This window comes from Megascapheus bottae, chromosome 6 (assembly GCF_031878675.1).
Source record: "Megascapheus bottae isolate mThoBot1 chromosome 6, mThoBot2.hap1, whole genome shotgun sequence".
Taxonomy (NCBI): Eukaryota; Metazoa; Chordata; class Mammalia; order Rodentia; family Geomyidae; genus Megascapheus; species Megascapheus bottae.
In genome coordinates, this window is record NC_143514.1 from 19,967,224 (window position 1) to 19,984,151 (window position 16,928).

Sequence of the window (16,928 nt, forward strand, 5' to 3'; positions counted from 1 at the left end):
CACAATCTCACACTTCATTCTCCCCCCTCCCCCAGTGGACAGGCTGAGGCTTCTGGCTTACACTGGCATTTTTGGCCCCTCTCCTGTCACTCAAGTCCCTGCCAGCTCATATGCTAATAAGAGGAAGCATTTGGCCAGGGAGAAGCCTGGAAAGGAAGCCTTTGAAATGGAAATGTTATGACAAAATGATGGATTGTTTTTTGAGCTGTGCAGTTTGTTTCTCCCTTGTGGCAGAAGGGAAAATAGAACTTAGTCAGAAATGGTGAAGGTCATCCTTGGCCAGGGGGCCCTAAAGGCAACAAATTCAGAGAAACCCCAAAGCAGGAATCGAACAGTAGAACCTGGGGCGAGGGGATGGCCCATGGTGGCAGATGGACAGAATCTGGCTGCCTAGTGTCTCAGACTAGGGGCTGAGTGGCCAGAGTAAGGGCAGCTCCTGGCGGGATTGGGGGGCGGGCTGCCAAGGCAGAATGGCCATCTTGCAGTGGCAACATTCAACACCCTTCAGTGCCTCTGTGCCTTCTCCTGCCTTCCTTCTGTCTGTAGTGGCCTTTTATTCATCTCTGTCTTTGTCTTTGGTCTGAGACCTGGATGCAAACTCAGTATCCAATGCTCTCGTTCTTTGGCTGTCACTCTATCCTTAGCTATGCCGTCAACCCCTTTCATCTGTTTTGATCTGCCAACTGCTTGGCTTAAATATTGCCGCACATTAAGTGGCAAAGTGGCCCTCACATTAAAACCCCTCCCTCAAACCACAGGAATACAAACTTGCCAATCCTGGTCCCTGAATGGTCACTTCTTTTATTATGAGATGGTTACCTGCTTGGTGTGTATGCACTATTTTAGCTATGGCATCCGTTGGTGTGCGTACAGACCCTCCAGCCTCATGGACACACAGTGCAGGTGACGAATGCATGCACATGGTTGTAATTGCCTTGTGTTAAATAACACTGGTGAGAAGGGTTAAGAGTACTGGGCTTTAAAAAGATACTGGAGGGGCCGGGAGTTTGGCCTAGTGGTTAAAGTGTTTGCCTAGCATGCATGAAGACCTGGGTTCTATTCCTCGGTACCACATACATAGAAAAAAGTCGGAAGTGGTGCAGAGGCTCAAGTGGTAGAGCTCTAGCCTTGAGAAAGTCCAAGGACAGTGCTCAGACCCTGAGCCCAAGCCCAGGACTGGCAAAAAAAAAAAAGATACTGGAATGACGGGATCAGCCAGAGGAAGGTATTTAGGCAAAAATTATGAAAAAGGGGTTCACCACACATGGAGAAGCAATAGTATGCATGGATTAACTATATCAGTGCTAACTTAACGGGAGTTACCTGCCAGATGCTAATGACTCACACCTGTAATCCTAGCTACTCAAGAGGCTGAGATCTGAGGATTTAAATTCAAAGTCTGCCCAAGCGGGGCAATCTGTGAGACTCTTCTCTCCAATGAATCAGCTGAAAGACAGAGTGGAGCTGTGGCTTCTTGGCAGTCTTGAGTAAAATTGCCAAGCGAGAGCTCCAGGCCCTGAACTCAAGTATAAGTGCACACACACACACACATGTTACCAGTAGATAAAATGGGTACATGCCACGCCTGGGCATCTGCCCAGATCATCATAAGCCAGGATACTGTAAAGACATTTGCGCACCCATGGTCACTGCTGCACTATTCACAATAGCCAAGTCAGGGAAACAGCGTAGACACCTTATAGATGAGGCACCCAAAGATATGGTAGTTATACACAATAAAATTTTACACAGCCATTAGAAAGAAAAAGATTATGTCATTTGCAGGGAAATGGATGGACCTAGAACACATTAGCTTACGCGAGGCAAGCCAAGCTCAGGAAGACAAACAAAACATGTTTGCTCTCAAATGTGGAAGCTAGATCTGAAATACTCTGGGACGTGATAAATTACACAGGACTCTAGGCATTTACACACCGCGCGATCAAAGGAGTTTCCTCCACTTAGGGGAGGAACATAGGTACAATGCCTGTGTGCCTCTGATATGTAAAATGTTATTTATCAAAATGAACTCCAGGAAATGAAACCAAGAGGTTTTTTTTTCCTTTGTTGTTGTGTTTGTTCTTTCTTCTTTTTGTATTGTTTGTTCATTTATCTGTCTTTGGGAGAGCAAGGAAGGGCACAGAAATGGAAGGACAAAAGCTGAACAAATGCAGCAATGGTATTCAGTAGATGCAACGTTACAATGAACTACAGAACACGTGAGTGGGGATGGGAAGGAAAAACTGGGAGAGAGTGAAGGAAGGGTGACATTGTCTGAAAAGCAATGCACTGATTATCTGACTTATGTAACTGTAACCCCTCTGCATATCACCTTTATCAGAATAATAAAAATACATATTAAAATGGCTACATAACAATGGAATTCTATGCTGCTGTCGGAAAGAACGATATCGCCCCATTTGTAAGGAAATGGAAAGACTTAGAAAAAATCATATTAAGTGAAGTAAGCCAGACTCAAAGAAACATAGGTCCAATAGTCTCCCTCATTTGTCATAATCAGTAGAAACCTTGGGCTCTCCTAGCAGATATTTACCATAGAACAAAATCTAGAGACATTAGGCCAAACAGTACGACACTAAATGTAAGGCCTCCAGGATAAGGACACAAAAGCCATATAATGAGTGACTGTTGTCCTTAATGTACTATGTTATTGCTCATCTCTTTTGCCATCCCTTGGTTATCTCATATTGTTATAATTTTTTACCTTGTTATCTGATATATTTTATATGTGCTTAATTGGTTATTTGAAATTGGATAGGGAAGGGGGGGAAATCAAGATAAGTGGGGGTGGGGGGGAGGGAAATGGGGACCATGTCATGAGAAAGGGTATCAATGTTAGTGAAGTTATGCACCTTCTATCTGGTGAATATAATGTAAATCTTCTATTAATCACAATAAAAAATTATTAAAAAAATAAAATGGCTACATAATTGTTTGCTTAGACTGCATATCTTTCTAATGAACAATAAAATCATTTTGCAATGATTTTATACCTTTTATAGCATTTAGTGTTGGGCACAGAGTAATCAATCATTCAGTAGATGCATTTTGAATAAATATTTAACTCCCAATTGTCCTTTAAACCCACAAACCAGGACTGCCTCCGAGTCAGCTCCAGTCCTAGAACGCCCTCTAGTGACAAGATTTAAGATCTCATTTTCAGGGGCTTTTGTTTATATCCTGTCACATCTATGCCTCAGGTGACCTTGGGAACAGTGAGGAAGTCCTGGCATTCGGAACACAGTCACTTCTGCAGGAGGCAGATAATCACAGGAGAGGTGGCCCCTATCCTGCAGCCACCTCTCTGGACACACCCTCTCTGGATCATTACAGAGCTGGCCAGGTGAGGATCTGCCTGGTGAGAATGTCTCAGGGGCTCAGGTCTGCATGGTGGCTATAGTAGCAGCAGCCAGTGTCACGTCCATTAGACATAGTAGAGATTCTGGGCTGGTTTAGGGCCATGACTGGGGCTGATAGGCAGCAGGACAACTTGCCCCACATGCTGATGCTGTGATTCCTTTTTGAGGCTTTTGCATGGCCTAGGCAACCTTCTATGTATGGTCCTAAATCTTCTCAAACTCCATCCCTGGTCCCTCAACCTTTCTGGTTTTTCCCTTGTTTTTTCCTGTGTCAAGCTATGAAACAGGAGAGCCCCATTCTTCTCCCAGAGCTCTGTTTAGGTTGTCTTTTGAGCAAGGAAACTTGAAAGGCAGTTTTGAACTGGTGGGAGATCTGCTAGCTGGGGAGATCTGTTAGCTGGGTCTTCCCCAGTCCCAGCCACGGTGCTCAGATCAGCCTCTGGGATGCATGTCTTCAAGAACTCCCTGACTCGCAGCTGTCTATCTGCATGCTTGGGCTTGAAGCACAATCCTGGAGTTCCCCAAGTCCCTCTGATGGCCTGTTGCTTGGTCTCAGCTCCTGAGACAGCGAGGTAAGTAACCTCAGCTGAAGACTGCTTTGACCTGTACCTGGGTGCATGCTTCCTGTAGGTGGGGAACTAGGCAAAGAGTAGAGAATCCTCAGGTCCTCACTAGTCTTGGGAGGTTCCAGACACCAGCCAGTAAGGGAGAGGATCACCTGGGCATCTCAGACCTTCAAAAATTGTCTTTGGCCAGAAAGTCAGATGACCTGGTCCCAGAAGGGTGGCATGGATGTCACTTGGTGACAACCTGGCTGTGAACATTTGGGCCAATCTTTGAGGGATTATTTGGGCGCAAGGAGAGGAAGAGATTTCTGCAGCCTATGAGGTTCTTTCTGACAAAGGCCAGCGGGTATCTGTCCCCAGGTCTCTCTCTGCCCTTTGACATTTGGATTTCTGAATCCTGGGAGATGCCACTGGGGGTGGTGGTGGCATCCCAGCACGGGGCTTCCTTTCTTCCTTCCATACCTGTCAGCTCCCACCATCGTGTCACAAATCAATTCTGATCCAGCCCAGTTTGGCAAACAGCTTCCAGGGCTGGAACTGCTCCAGCTGTGTGAGAATGACAGCTCAGGGACTGGCAGGAACCAGAGAGCTTCAGATGCCACATGAGGACCAGCAGTTGACTCCACCAGAGACACCTGAACCAGGAAGGTGAAAGAGGATGGGTGACTCAGGGGACTGTTGTCTTTCTCACATAGGTGATGGCCTTGGCCTGAAATCTAGGAGATGAATATTCTTGGCCTTGTCCATGTGAACTTTCTTTTTCTCTCCTCAAGTATTTCCTAGGCATCCCTAGAACCAGATCCTAAAGCCACAATGACAAGTGAGACCCTGTCTTCATCTTCATGAGCTTTATGGGAGTGTGTTAACCAGCTTCTTGTCATTGTGTCAAAGTATCAGAGAAAATGGCCTTATACAGAGGAAAGGTTCATTTTGGTTCATGGAGTCATGATGGCTAAGTTGTATTGTTTGGGGACTACATTGAGGCAGAACATCATGGTGGGGATTTCATGATAAAGAGACACTCACTTCATGATGGCTCCGAACTGAAAGAGAGATACAAGAAGGAGCCAGAGCTTCAATACCCCTTTAAGGACAGGCCCCCAAGGACACAACTTCCTCCCACTAGGCCCCACCCTTTACAAGTTTCATCATCTTACAATAATGCCATGGGCTGAGAACCAAGCCTTTGGCACACACACAGCCTTTGAAGGACAACACTCCACACTCCAACAGTAGCCGGGAGTGATACTTACTCAACCTGGTGACTTTTTTTTAGGGTGAGGAGGGAACAAGGATGGGAAGGATCATATTTTTTATTTAAATTATTTTGCCCCATTTTCCCCTCAACTGATTGCAGTGTCCTAGAAAAGTTGGCAATTCCAAAACCAAACTCCATCTGCCAGACTGTGACTTATGCCAACAAGTATCACAAAAATCTTTCTTAGGCCTGCTGTCCCAGATCTTAACTCAGAAGTTGGTGGCTGGCATTCAGCTGTACTTCCGAGGCCACCTGCGAGGATAGATTTGAAGGGTGGCAAGGGAAGCAACTGTAGCTGCATTTGTGGAAGCCCTGAATGTGTACAGAGACGGTGGTCTTGGCCTGTTTGCTTTAGAAAAACCCCAGACCTCCCTAGATTAGAGAAATGCCTGTGTCTAGTTCCCTTGTCTACTTTTCTAGAGTGATCTCTTGGGCTTTTCCAGGCTTTTACGCATCTTACCCCCTTGCTGAGAAGATGTAACCTTTATTAGCCCAACAGGGATTTAAAAAAAAAATTTGTTGTGTCAGTACTGGGGCTTGAACGCCAGGTGCTATTCTAATACCTTAACATTTTTGCTCAAGGTTAGCACTGGGCCACACCTCCATTTCTGGCTTTTGGTGGTGAATTGGAGATAAGAGTCTCAGATTTTCAACTGTGATCATCAGATCTTAGCCTCCTGAGTGACTAGGATTTACAGGTGCGATCAATCAGAAGACAGTCAAAGAAGAAAATAAGATAGTGAATTTGAAGTTTTTCTTTTTTGTGGGGGCAGGGGAGTCATGGGGCTTTAACTCTGGCCTGGCACTGTCCCTGAGCTCTTCAGCTCAAGGCTACCACCCTACCCTTGTGCCACAGCCCCGCTTCTCTTTTTCTAGTGGTTAATTGGACATAAGAGTCTCTTGGCTTTGATTTGCCCGACCCTAAACCTTGATCCTCAAATCTCAGCTAGGATTATAGATGTGAGCCACTACACCCAGCAGAAGATTTTTTTTATTGTAATGTAGAGAGGGGCTATAGTTATATTTGACAGATAGTAGATGCATTACTTCTCACACCTTGATAGCCCTTCTTAGGTTTTTGTCCCCATTTCCCTCCCCCAACACCCTCTCAATCATCTTGTTTTCCTCCTTCCCTTTCCTATTTCAAATAAACAAACGTATATACAAAGTCAGATACAGTAACAACATGAGATTAACCAAAGGGCAATAAAAGAGAAAAGAAATAACATAGTACATTAAGAACAACAATCACACAAGATAAAGCTCTTGTTTTCATATCCTGGAGATCCTTTCATTTAGCCTCATCCTATATGACCTTATGTATCTAGGTTTTGCACTATTGCAATCCCCTGCTAGGAGAGTCCTAGGTGTGTACTAGTTATTACAAACGAGGGAAACCATTGAGCCTTTGGGTCCTTTGGGTCTGGCTTACTTCACTTAATATAATGTTTTTCAAGTCTTTCCATTTTCTTACAAATGGGGCGATGTCATTCTTTCTGATGACAGCATAGAATTCTATCGTGTATAAATACCACATCTTGTTGATCCAATCATCTACTGAGGGGCATCTGGATTGGTTCCATATTTGAAGATGTTTTGTACAAAGCAGTCTCCTATGCAGGGCGGGTGATTAGTTATTTTTATTTTTATTATCTCTGAGTAGTTGTAGAAGACTTGCCATTCAACAAAGCAGTTTATGAATACAGTGCAGCTTGATCAATGTCATCTCTTTCAATATTCTCACTCACCCCTCCCAACTCACCCCTTCCCTCATTTTTCTTAAATTTTTAGGATATGTATTGTATTTTTCACCATTTAACAAAGCAGATTATATGTATATAATGCATCTAGATCGTGTCATCCCTTCAACATATTCACTCTCCTTTGACCCAACCCTTACCTTTGTTTTTCTTAATTTTGAGGTCTATGAATTCCTGATTGCATTCTTCCCTCTTCTTCACTTCATTCATCTACCCCTATCCCTTTGCTCCTCTCTTTTGCAAGGATCCATTTCCTGGTATTTATTTTGTTGGGTTTGGCTTAGTCTTTCTAAAAAATTATACTATTTGAACTCACAGTAGAATTTGTTGTACTTCTGTTAATTCATTTGTAACTACTTACTTACCACCCAGTGTGCTTACTTATAGATTTATAGGCACATTCTAGCTATGAATGAGAGAAAGCTTACAAGCTGTGTTTCTCTGGGTTTATGGAAAGCAGTATGGCAGTTCCTCAAAAAAAAAAAAACTAAAACATAGAACTACCCTATGACCCAGCAATTCCACTCCAACAAAGTACAAACAAGTCTACACCAAAGCCACCAGCACAACCATGTTCATTGCAGCACTATTCACCATAGCCAAGATATGGAATCATCCCAGATGTCTCTCAATGGACAAATAGGTTAAGAAAATGTGGTGTATGGAATGCTACTCAGCTGTCAGAAAGAATGGTATTGTATCATTTGTAATGAAATAGAAAAACTTGGGAAAAATTATGTCAACTAAAATAAGACAGACTGTAAGAAGTATGGCTATCATTATAGCAATGTAAACAACTGAGAAGCATCCAATATCTGGGAGAAAGACAATTATACCTCCTTTAGCCTGAACATAGATTGCAGGAAACTGGGCTGGATGGGTCTAGGGGCTCCTCAGTGGGAGTGGGCGTGTATTTTCCTGTGGAAAGACTCACAACTTTATTTTAATGTGCTGCTTTCATTGAAATCTGCCTTCTTCCTCCAGCCTGCTCTGGCCAATAAGAGACTATCTTATGTGGTGCTTCGTGCTTGTGATCCACAGCCTTTCAGCAGAGCATTCTGTAATCCTGGCCTCCAGGCTGCACACCCCTGTGCTTGGGAGGGGCATGCTGAAAACAGACAAGAGTAATGGGACTTTACTTCTGAGGTTGTCTTGCAAATGTTAGATTTTCTATAACTCACATCCTGTCTTGCTGGCTCCAAGAAAACAAGAAACCATGTTGTGAGGTGTCTAGGGTGAGATTCATGTGGCAAAGATGTCCAGCCAGCAGGCAGAGAAGATCTGTCACCCTTGGCTCATGACAAGAGAACTCCCTCCAGCTCATTAAACTTCAAGGTAATGGAAGTATTAACTTCAAGTCTAGGGACTCATGTAATTAGTACCTGTCTTTCCTCTTCCACAAAACTTGTGAGATGTCTCTGTGGGTTGTTTTAATCTGTTAATTGTTGGATTAACTTATTACATCTTAAGAAATAAAGGTGTTACCACCTCCAAGAGATATAATCTCATCTTTTCATCAATCATCTTTCCTCCTTCTTTTGTTCCTTTATACCTCAGCATCTATTACACTTGACATATTGTAATGGGGTAATCATAACCAAATCACACAGGCATGTCTTCTGGAACCCTATAGATTTTTTTCCCTTGTTGTTGTTGCTTTTTCAGTACTGGAGCTTGAACTTGGGGCCTTGAACTGGGCTCAGGGTTCAACTTTTTTCAGTCATGGCTCTAACTATTTGAGTCACACCTCCATGCCTAGCTTTTTGCTGGCTACATGGAGATAGCAATCTGATGGATTTGGCTAGCTTTGAATCAGTATCCTCAGATGTCAGCCTCTTGAATAGCTAGGATTATGGGCATGAGCCAATAGTGCTGGGTTTACTCTAAACTAGACCATTTCTCATAAAATATCCTCAAGACAGATCCCCTATGGAAGGATCAGGTCTGTATCTACCTCTGTCTTAGTTTGAATAGCACCTTTTATGCTTTGCTAAGGAATCTCATATTGTATATCATGGTGATCTTGGGATTTTGATATATTGTTTTTTTTGTCAGTCCTGGGCTTGAGCTCAGGGCCTGAGCACTGTCCTTAGACTTTCTCAAGGCTAGAGCTCTAACACTTGAGCCTCAGCACCAATTCCAGCTTTTTTCTATGTATGTGGTACCAAGGAATCGAACCCAGGTCTTCGTGCATGATAGGCAAGCACTCTACCACTAGGCCAAACTCCCGGCCCAATATATTGTTTATTGATGTTGTTGACAGGTGGGGAAACTGAGGCTCAGAGAGAGTCAAGTCATGGGACAAGAGATATTCCCCTCTCAGTGTTAATGATTCTTTCCTACAGGTGGAAGGAGAGAGATCTGCATTGGAGGTCCTTGGACAAGTGTGTCTCCTATAGCACCACATCCACCAGGCTGCCTTTTAGCTCTGGAATTGAAACTCCAAGCAGTCTAGTAATGCGGAGCATTAAGAATCCATTTAAAATTTGAACAACATGCTGATGTAAAAAGGGATTTCCTATCTCAGAGGGTGGTGGCCTCGTGCATGGTTCCTGATAAGTCAGTTTTGGAGATTTGTCAAACACGTGCCCTATCCCCTGCTCTGGCAGGAACAGGGGTGAAGGAAGGGCTCAGATATTGAAAGTGTGTGTATGTGTGTGTGGTGAGGAGGTAGCTCTTGACTTCAGCGATCCATTGCTTTTTTAATTTTTAAATTGTTTCCTTGCTTCCCTTTCCTCCCCCCTCCCTCCCTCTCTCCTTCCTCCCTCCTTTCCTTCTTTTCTTCCTTCTTTCTTTTCCTGTTTTCCCTTTGGCAGTATTGAGTTTGAACTTAGGCAAGGGCTCTACTACTTGAACTCCACATCAAGCTTTTTTGTTTTAGTTAATTTTGAATAAGCTCCTTCTGCCTCTGCTGGCCTGGACTGTGATCTTCCTGTTTGTTTTTGTCATGTAGCTGAGATGACAAGGAGGTGAATGTCATTATATTGAGGTTTGTTGTTGTTGTTTAGTGGTTGAGATGAGATCTTAAAAAACCTTTTGTTCAGGCTGATCTCAAATCTCAGCCTTTCCAGTATTTGCCTTCCCAGTAACCAAGGATTACAGGCTTGAGCCACCATGCTTGGCCGTGTGTGTGTGTGTGTGTGTGTGTGTGTGTGTGTGTGTGTGTGTGTGTGTGTATGTGTGTGTGTGTGTGTTCTCAGACTTGAACTCAGGGTATAAATGCTGGCCTTGAACTTTTGTGCTCAAGGCTAGAGCTCTACCACTTGAGCCATAGATCCACTTCTGGCTTTTTCAAAGTTAATTAGAGATGACATTTCTTGGACTTCCATGCCTGAGAAAGCTTCAAATGTTGATCCTTAAATCTTTTCCTCCTAAGTAGCTAGAATGACAGTGTGAATGAATGATGTGAGCTAGGGTCCAACCCCAGCTTGTTTTTGAGACAGAGCTTGTTGTATTGCGCAGGCTGGCTTGGAACTGACAATCCTTTTACCTCTGCTCATGAGGGATGGGACAGAGGCATGTAATCCCACATACTACGCTGGGTCCTTTTCTGAGCCCATGAGGAAAGAAGCAGAGTAACCTGAAACTCTGACACATGATGCAAAGAGTTGGATGGGAGCGGCTTCATTGTACAGCTCTCTAGTGGAAGCTGTTTCCAGAGAGAAGAGAGGAGGGGTGAAGGTCCCCTCCTCCTTGGGGACTGGAAAGGTACTCCCAGAATCCCTCAGTTGTCTTCTTCCTCTTCTTCTCACCTACTCCTTCCTCTGCTTCTAACTCCTGAAGCATGAAGGACAGAAATAGGGAGGGAGACTTTTCTCCTGTTCCTCATACAAAGCACACCTTTCACTTCTCATGATAATCTTGGAAGTCTGCTTTAAAAAAAACTTAGTTGATTACATTCACATTTATTATTTGTGTTAATAACAGTGTTTGGAGATAGGTCGGGGAGGGAGTAGGGCTTTGCCTTAGCCCCTCTGGGTCATAGGAGCAGGAAACCTTCTAGAAGCCCCGTCTGAGGAGGGTACCTTCTCTCCCCAAGCATCTGACTGACACCGCAGCCACACGAGTGAAATAGCATTCATTATCCTGTGACATTTTGAAGGCAGCTCTTTTGCCTCCACTTCCCCTGAGATGCAATAACAAAAGTTTGTCTGATCTTCCTTTTCCTCCTCTCCCCGCTCCCCTGCCACCCTCACTCCCTTTCATCTCTGCATTTGAGGGCAAACGTTCTTCCCATGTGTCACTGAGCCAACACAGGAGTCCCCAGGGAGACCAGGCTGGCTCTTCTCTCTTCAAAGGGCCTTTGAGAGCTAACGGCTGCAGGGTGGATGGCATGTGTTCCATTTTCTTAGGAGACTGGAGTCTGTGGCTGAGCAGGGCAGGGTGCCTTGGGTGCTTTCTTTCCTCCCCACCCCAGGATCCAATTCAGAGAGAGAGGTAAGATATGGACACTTGTGGAATGGGTTGGGGGTGGAGGATTTATTCTGGAGGGAGAGAAAAGCTCCTGTCAATCAATAAGACTTACATGGCCCTGGCTGTCCTGAGCCCTACTGAGCTAGGGTATGAGGGGGCGGACATTCAGATTGCTGTCCACAAGCCTTCCGAAGCCTTGATCAATCTGCTGGAGATCTTGGGAGGGCATGGAGGACATGTTTTGCCTTCCTGGCATCCTGCCCACCAGGGAGAGAACCTGAGGTAGGAGAAGGATGCTGTCTCCTAAGCAGGGAAGGCACTGCTGTCCCCCTGGCACTCCCAAATCCTTGTCTTTCTACTCAGGTATATATCTGGGGAGGAGAACAATGGAAGAAATCATTCTTTTTTTTATTGTAATTAGTAAAAGGGTTACATGATATTTGCCAGATAGAAGGTGCATTAATTCACATACATTGATACCCTTTCACATGTCTTGGTACCCATTACCCTCCCCCCCCACACCCCCCACCCGTCTTGGTTTTCCCCCCTTCCCTATCAAATTTCAAATATCCAAATACAAATAAATTCAATATATCAGATAACAAAGTGAGATACTATACCAATATGAGATAACCAAGGGACAGCAAAGGAGATGAGAGACAACATAGTACATTAAGGACAACAATCATTCATTGCATGGCTTTTGTTTCAGTATCCTGGAGGTCCTTTCAATTAGCTTCACATTATATGTCCTTATGTATCAAGATTTGCTCTATTGCAAATCTCTTTACCAAGCACCTCACACACAATCCCCCTTGCTGCCATCTCTCAGATAGGTTGTCACATCTAGCAGGGCAATGATTACCAACTCAGGTGCCAAGCCCGCAGGTGGGTTGAAGATACTAGACCAAGCCCAGAGAGGCGGTGACCATACTACTACCCAGGTGGCCAAGGGTAGAAATATATCTAGCCATACATAGAAACCCAATGGTAAACTGAGTCCCATAAACCCATCTCCTTGACTCAATAACTATCAAGATCTTGCTCTTTCTCTGAAAAGATTTGAACACTGTGAAATCTTTTAAAAATATTTTTGTTGTTATTAGAAAGGTGATATACAGACATGTTAAGCTTTCTGACTTCTTGGATACGAGAGTCTCACGGGCTTTCTGCCAGGGCTGACTTAGAACTGAAACCCTCAGATCTCAGCCTCATTAAGTAGTTAGGACTATAGGCATGAGCTACCAGCATCCAGGCAACCTAAACTGCTGTTTAGAAAGACCAAACCCAATGTTTTCCAACAGTGAATGTGCAAATACCCCCCTCCCGCCCCCCCAAATACAGATTCTGACTGGGTGGGTCTGGGCAGGCCTGGAGTTTGTATTTTCATGTTCTCAAATGATGCCAGTACTTGGGCTGCAGTGCACTGATGCTCTCCTTCACAGGACAGGTGACAAAAATCTTCAACTGAGTTGAGAAGACACAGCTTAAGACATGTCACAGATGTAAGACTTTATTAAAAGAGCTTGCAATCAGAAACAGCGATTGGTCACAAAAGATAAGTTTGGTCACTAGGGAGAAAAAAAAAAAACCAGTAAAAGCAGGGGGAGAGAGGAAGAAGGAGAAGAAAAGTAAGGGACTCAACCAATGCCAAACGGGTCACTTTCTGGACTTGTCTGTGGAGCAGCTGCCATTGGTCTTATTGAGAGAGCTGGTGCTGCCCATCCTGGAGCTGTGGAGGATCTTGTCCATGTCTCCAGGGATGTTCTGCTTGTCCTCGTTCTCCGTCTCGCGGTGGTAGAAGTAGTTGAAGTTGGAGACGATGACGGGGACCGGCAGGGCGATGGTGAGGACGCCGGCGATGGCGCACAGAGTGCCCACGATCTTGCCCCCGGGGGTGATTGGGCACATGTCCCCGTAGCCCACCGTCGTCATGGTGACCACCGCCCACCAGAAGCCATCGGGAATGCTGGAGAAATGGGAATCGGGCTCGTCCACCTCGGCGAAGTAGACGGCGCTGGAGAAGAGGATGACGCCGATGAAGAGGAAGAAGATGAGCAGGCCCAGCTCCCGCATGGACGCCTTCAGGGTCTGCCCCAGGATCTGCAGGCCCTTGGAGTGGCGGGAGAGCTTGAAGATGCGGAAGACCCTGACCAGGCGGATGATTCTCAGAATGGCCAGGGACATGTTCTGCTGGGCGCTGGGCTCTGTCTCCCGGACCAGCTCGGTGATGAGCGCGGCGAAGTAAGGGATGATGGAGATGACGTCGATGACGTTCATGATGTTGCGGAAGAAGTCGGCCTTGCTGGGGCAGACCACGAACCGCAGCACCAGCTCGAAGGTGAACCACACGATGCAGGTGGACTCCACCACGAAGAAGGGGTCGGTGAACACGGGCGGCGCCGTCTGGTTGGCGTCGAGGCGGGGGTCTCTCACCACCTTCAGCTCCCTGTCCTCCCGGAACTCGGGCAGTGTCTCCAGGCAGAAGATGGTGATGGAGACGACCACCACCAGCACCGAAACCATGGCCACCCCTCGGGCGGCACTGGAGCTCTCAGGGTACTCGAAAAGGAGCCAGAACTGCCGGTGGAAGTCGTTGGCGGGGAGCAGTGTCTCTGGGTCTTTGATGAAGCCTTCGTCTTCCCGGAACTGGTCCATGGCCTCGCTGCCCAGCTCGTAGAAGGAGATCTCGTCGGCAAAGATATCAATGGGGACGTTGGCCGGCCGCCGGATTTTCCCGCCAGATTGATAGTAATACAGGATGCCATCAAAACTGGGCCGGTTTCGGTCAAAGAAATACTCATTTCTCATGGAATCGAAGAATGGCATCCGTTTCTCCCGGTCTCCCAGGAGGGTCTCCGGGAACTGGTTGAGGGTTCCAAGCTGAGTCTCAAATCTCAGCCCTGCAATGTTGATGATCACCCGCTGGTTCCCTTCCTTCGCGATGCCTGGTTCCGGCCCTGGAGGGGCCACGTAGTCTTCTGGGAGCTTGGAGAAGGCAGTCTCGTGGCTGCTGCTGTCCTGGATGAGGATTTTCCAGTTCGGGAAGGGGCTACTTCCGGGCCGGCTTTTGGGACTGGTTGGATCAAAGTCTGTGGCATAGCCTGGCTCTTCCTGGATTTCATCCGAGGTATCAAAATTGACCAGAGCAACCTCCATTTCTTTCCAGCCACACACATCCATTCTAGGGAGAGTGGAGGAAGTAGCCTTTCCTGCCTGCTGTGAGCTGTGGGGAAGAAGGAATCCATCACTGGGAAGCAAGGCTAGAATACAGTTGAGGACACCAAGGGACTTAACTGTTGCCTTATTTTTAGTTTGAGAAGGAATATCATGGCTATTTTGGTAACATTTTCCCCCTGTGATCAATTTTCACCTCCGGAGTTCATGATAAAACTACTAGAAGTTGCAGGAAATGGAAGCACGGCTCAACTGGTAGAGTGCCAGCTATGTGCAAAAAAATCAGGGCAGGACCTGAGGGTCCTGAGTTCAAGCCATCACTACAGACAAGGAAACAAACAAACAAAAACCCCACCCCAAGCAAACCTAGAACAAAAACAAAATGTAGAGAAAGAGCCTGACAGAGAGAGGTAGTAAAGGAGAATTTCAATACACAAGGGGGTGGGGAGGGGTCATAATAAACAAAAATGGTTTTGTGTGTGTGTGTGTGTGTGTGTGTGTGTGTGTGTGTGATCTTTCTAGTTCTACTGAGCAGCTCTGTTGTGGATTGTGGGGGTAGGGGGGAGGAGGTACTCTCTTCAGAGCATGTCCTACACTGCTGTGGGGTCACTGATGACTTGAGTTACCTCATCCAGCATCCTGGTTATCATCTGAAATAAAAAAAAATACACTGCGTTGAGGAAACCAGATTAGAACAGGTACACATACAGAATTACTTCATCCATACAAAAGTCTAGGGAATGCAAATGTAGAGTGGTCTATCACTAGCAGATGCATAGTTGCTTGGATGAGTATAGGTGTGGGAGAAAAGGGCAGAATTACAAAGGGGCAGTTGTAATATTTTTCTTTTTATTTTTCTGGTACCGAGGCTTGAACACAAAACCTGAGTGCTATTCCCTGAGCTTTTTGGTTGAAGCCTGACCCTCCATTACTTGGGCCACACCTCCACCTTTGGCTTTTTTGTTGGTTACTTGGAAATAAGTCTCATAGATTTTTCTGCCCAAGGCTGGCTTTGTACTGGGAACCTCGGATGTAAGCCTCTTGAGCAGCTAGGATTCCAGGTGTGAGCCACCATGCCCAGCATTTAAATGAGCCTCTTTCCCCTCTGACACCTGTGTCATACTTTTCTCCCTCCAGAGTGCTATGTATGTGGACCCTGCCACCTGCACACCATACTTCCGCATCAGAAGGTGAAGTTTCCCCGAGGATGCTGGGTAAAAGCACTTTTATCCCTCTTCCCCTGGGAGATCTTTGGGTTTCTCATCATGTGATACCCAGCAGGAGGCTGGCACCTTCACTTTTCCTGGGCATCTTGTACTTTCTATCTTATAACCTTTGCTCCCTGGCCAGACGGATTTGTTAAATGGTCGTAGCTCGACATCTGCTTTCTTCCCCTCTGAGATGGTCCAAGCATGTTGCCATTCAGGATTCCTGGGATGGCTGCTCCTGTGGCTGTCATGAAGTAGGCATGCAACAGAGGAGGAGCGGGACCTTTTTTTTCTGGGAAGTTCTCCTTATCACTTTCACTGCTCTGGTGAATCACAGTGATCTCAGCTGCCCCTGTGCCCTGTAGCACTGCTTGTGGGTACACAGGGAAAGATGAATCTTTGTGGTGTGGTGTTCTAGTCTTTCATTAGATTGGGCACTTCCTGCAGTCAAGGATTTGGAGACTTGGCCCCAGGTTTCTGTCATTGTGCAGACACATCCCTTTAGTGCAGATGGGGGCTGTGGGTCTGACTTTGCGAGGTCACAGAGCTATACTGAGCAGGCAGGGTCAGAGCCCATCCCCACAGGTTGCATTTTGTTGCCTAGCAACCTGAACATCGCCTCCACAGTCAGGTGAGGCAGCAGCTGCCAGGAAGTCTGGGATGGTTACAAAAAGTCATTCTGTAAAGACATCTGTGTATACACACACAGTGCCTCAGACCCCCAGACCCCAGGGAGGGTGGTGCCATGTCAAGGCCAATTTCAGGTGTTGCGGGGCTCGTAGCTGGTTGGAGAACCAAGCAACTGGTAAATAGTCCTGGCACCAGGCAGCTTTCTACTTGGGTTGCGGAGTACAAGGAGCCAAGATTACAGGAATCCTGAGAGGGTGAGGGTGGTGAAAGGCCAACGACAGTGCTGCTAGCAGGTGGACAGGAGAGGGTGCTGTTGTCTGCCAGAAGCAATTCCTGACTGCTCTGCATAGCCTTCTCCTCTTCCTCCTCCTCCTCCTCCTCCTCCTCCTCCTCCTCCTCCTCCTCCTCCTCCTCCTCTTCTTCTTCTTCTTCTTCTTCTTCTTCTTCTTCTTCTTCTTCTTCTTCTTCTTCTTTTTCTTTTCTTGTTGTTGTGTATCTTGGACTCAGGGCACTGTCCCTGAGCTCTTCATCTCAAT

General features: G+C 46.0%; 1 protein-coding gene across 1 annotated transcript; it reads right to left on the reverse strand.

The window, feature by feature from the left end:
• Positions 1–12,950: 12,950 nt before the first annotated feature.
• On the reverse strand, positions 12,951–14,631 carry Kcna10 (potassium voltage-gated channel subfamily A member 10). Its single transcript, XM_090333694.1, has one exon. It carries the CDS (start codon positions 14,558–14,560, stop codon positions 13,037–13,039), a length of 1,524 nt encoding a protein of 507 aa, XP_090189820.1. The 5' UTR covers positions 14,561–14,631; the 3' UTR covers positions 12,951–13,036.
• Positions 14,632–16,928: the final 2,297 nt, after the last annotated feature.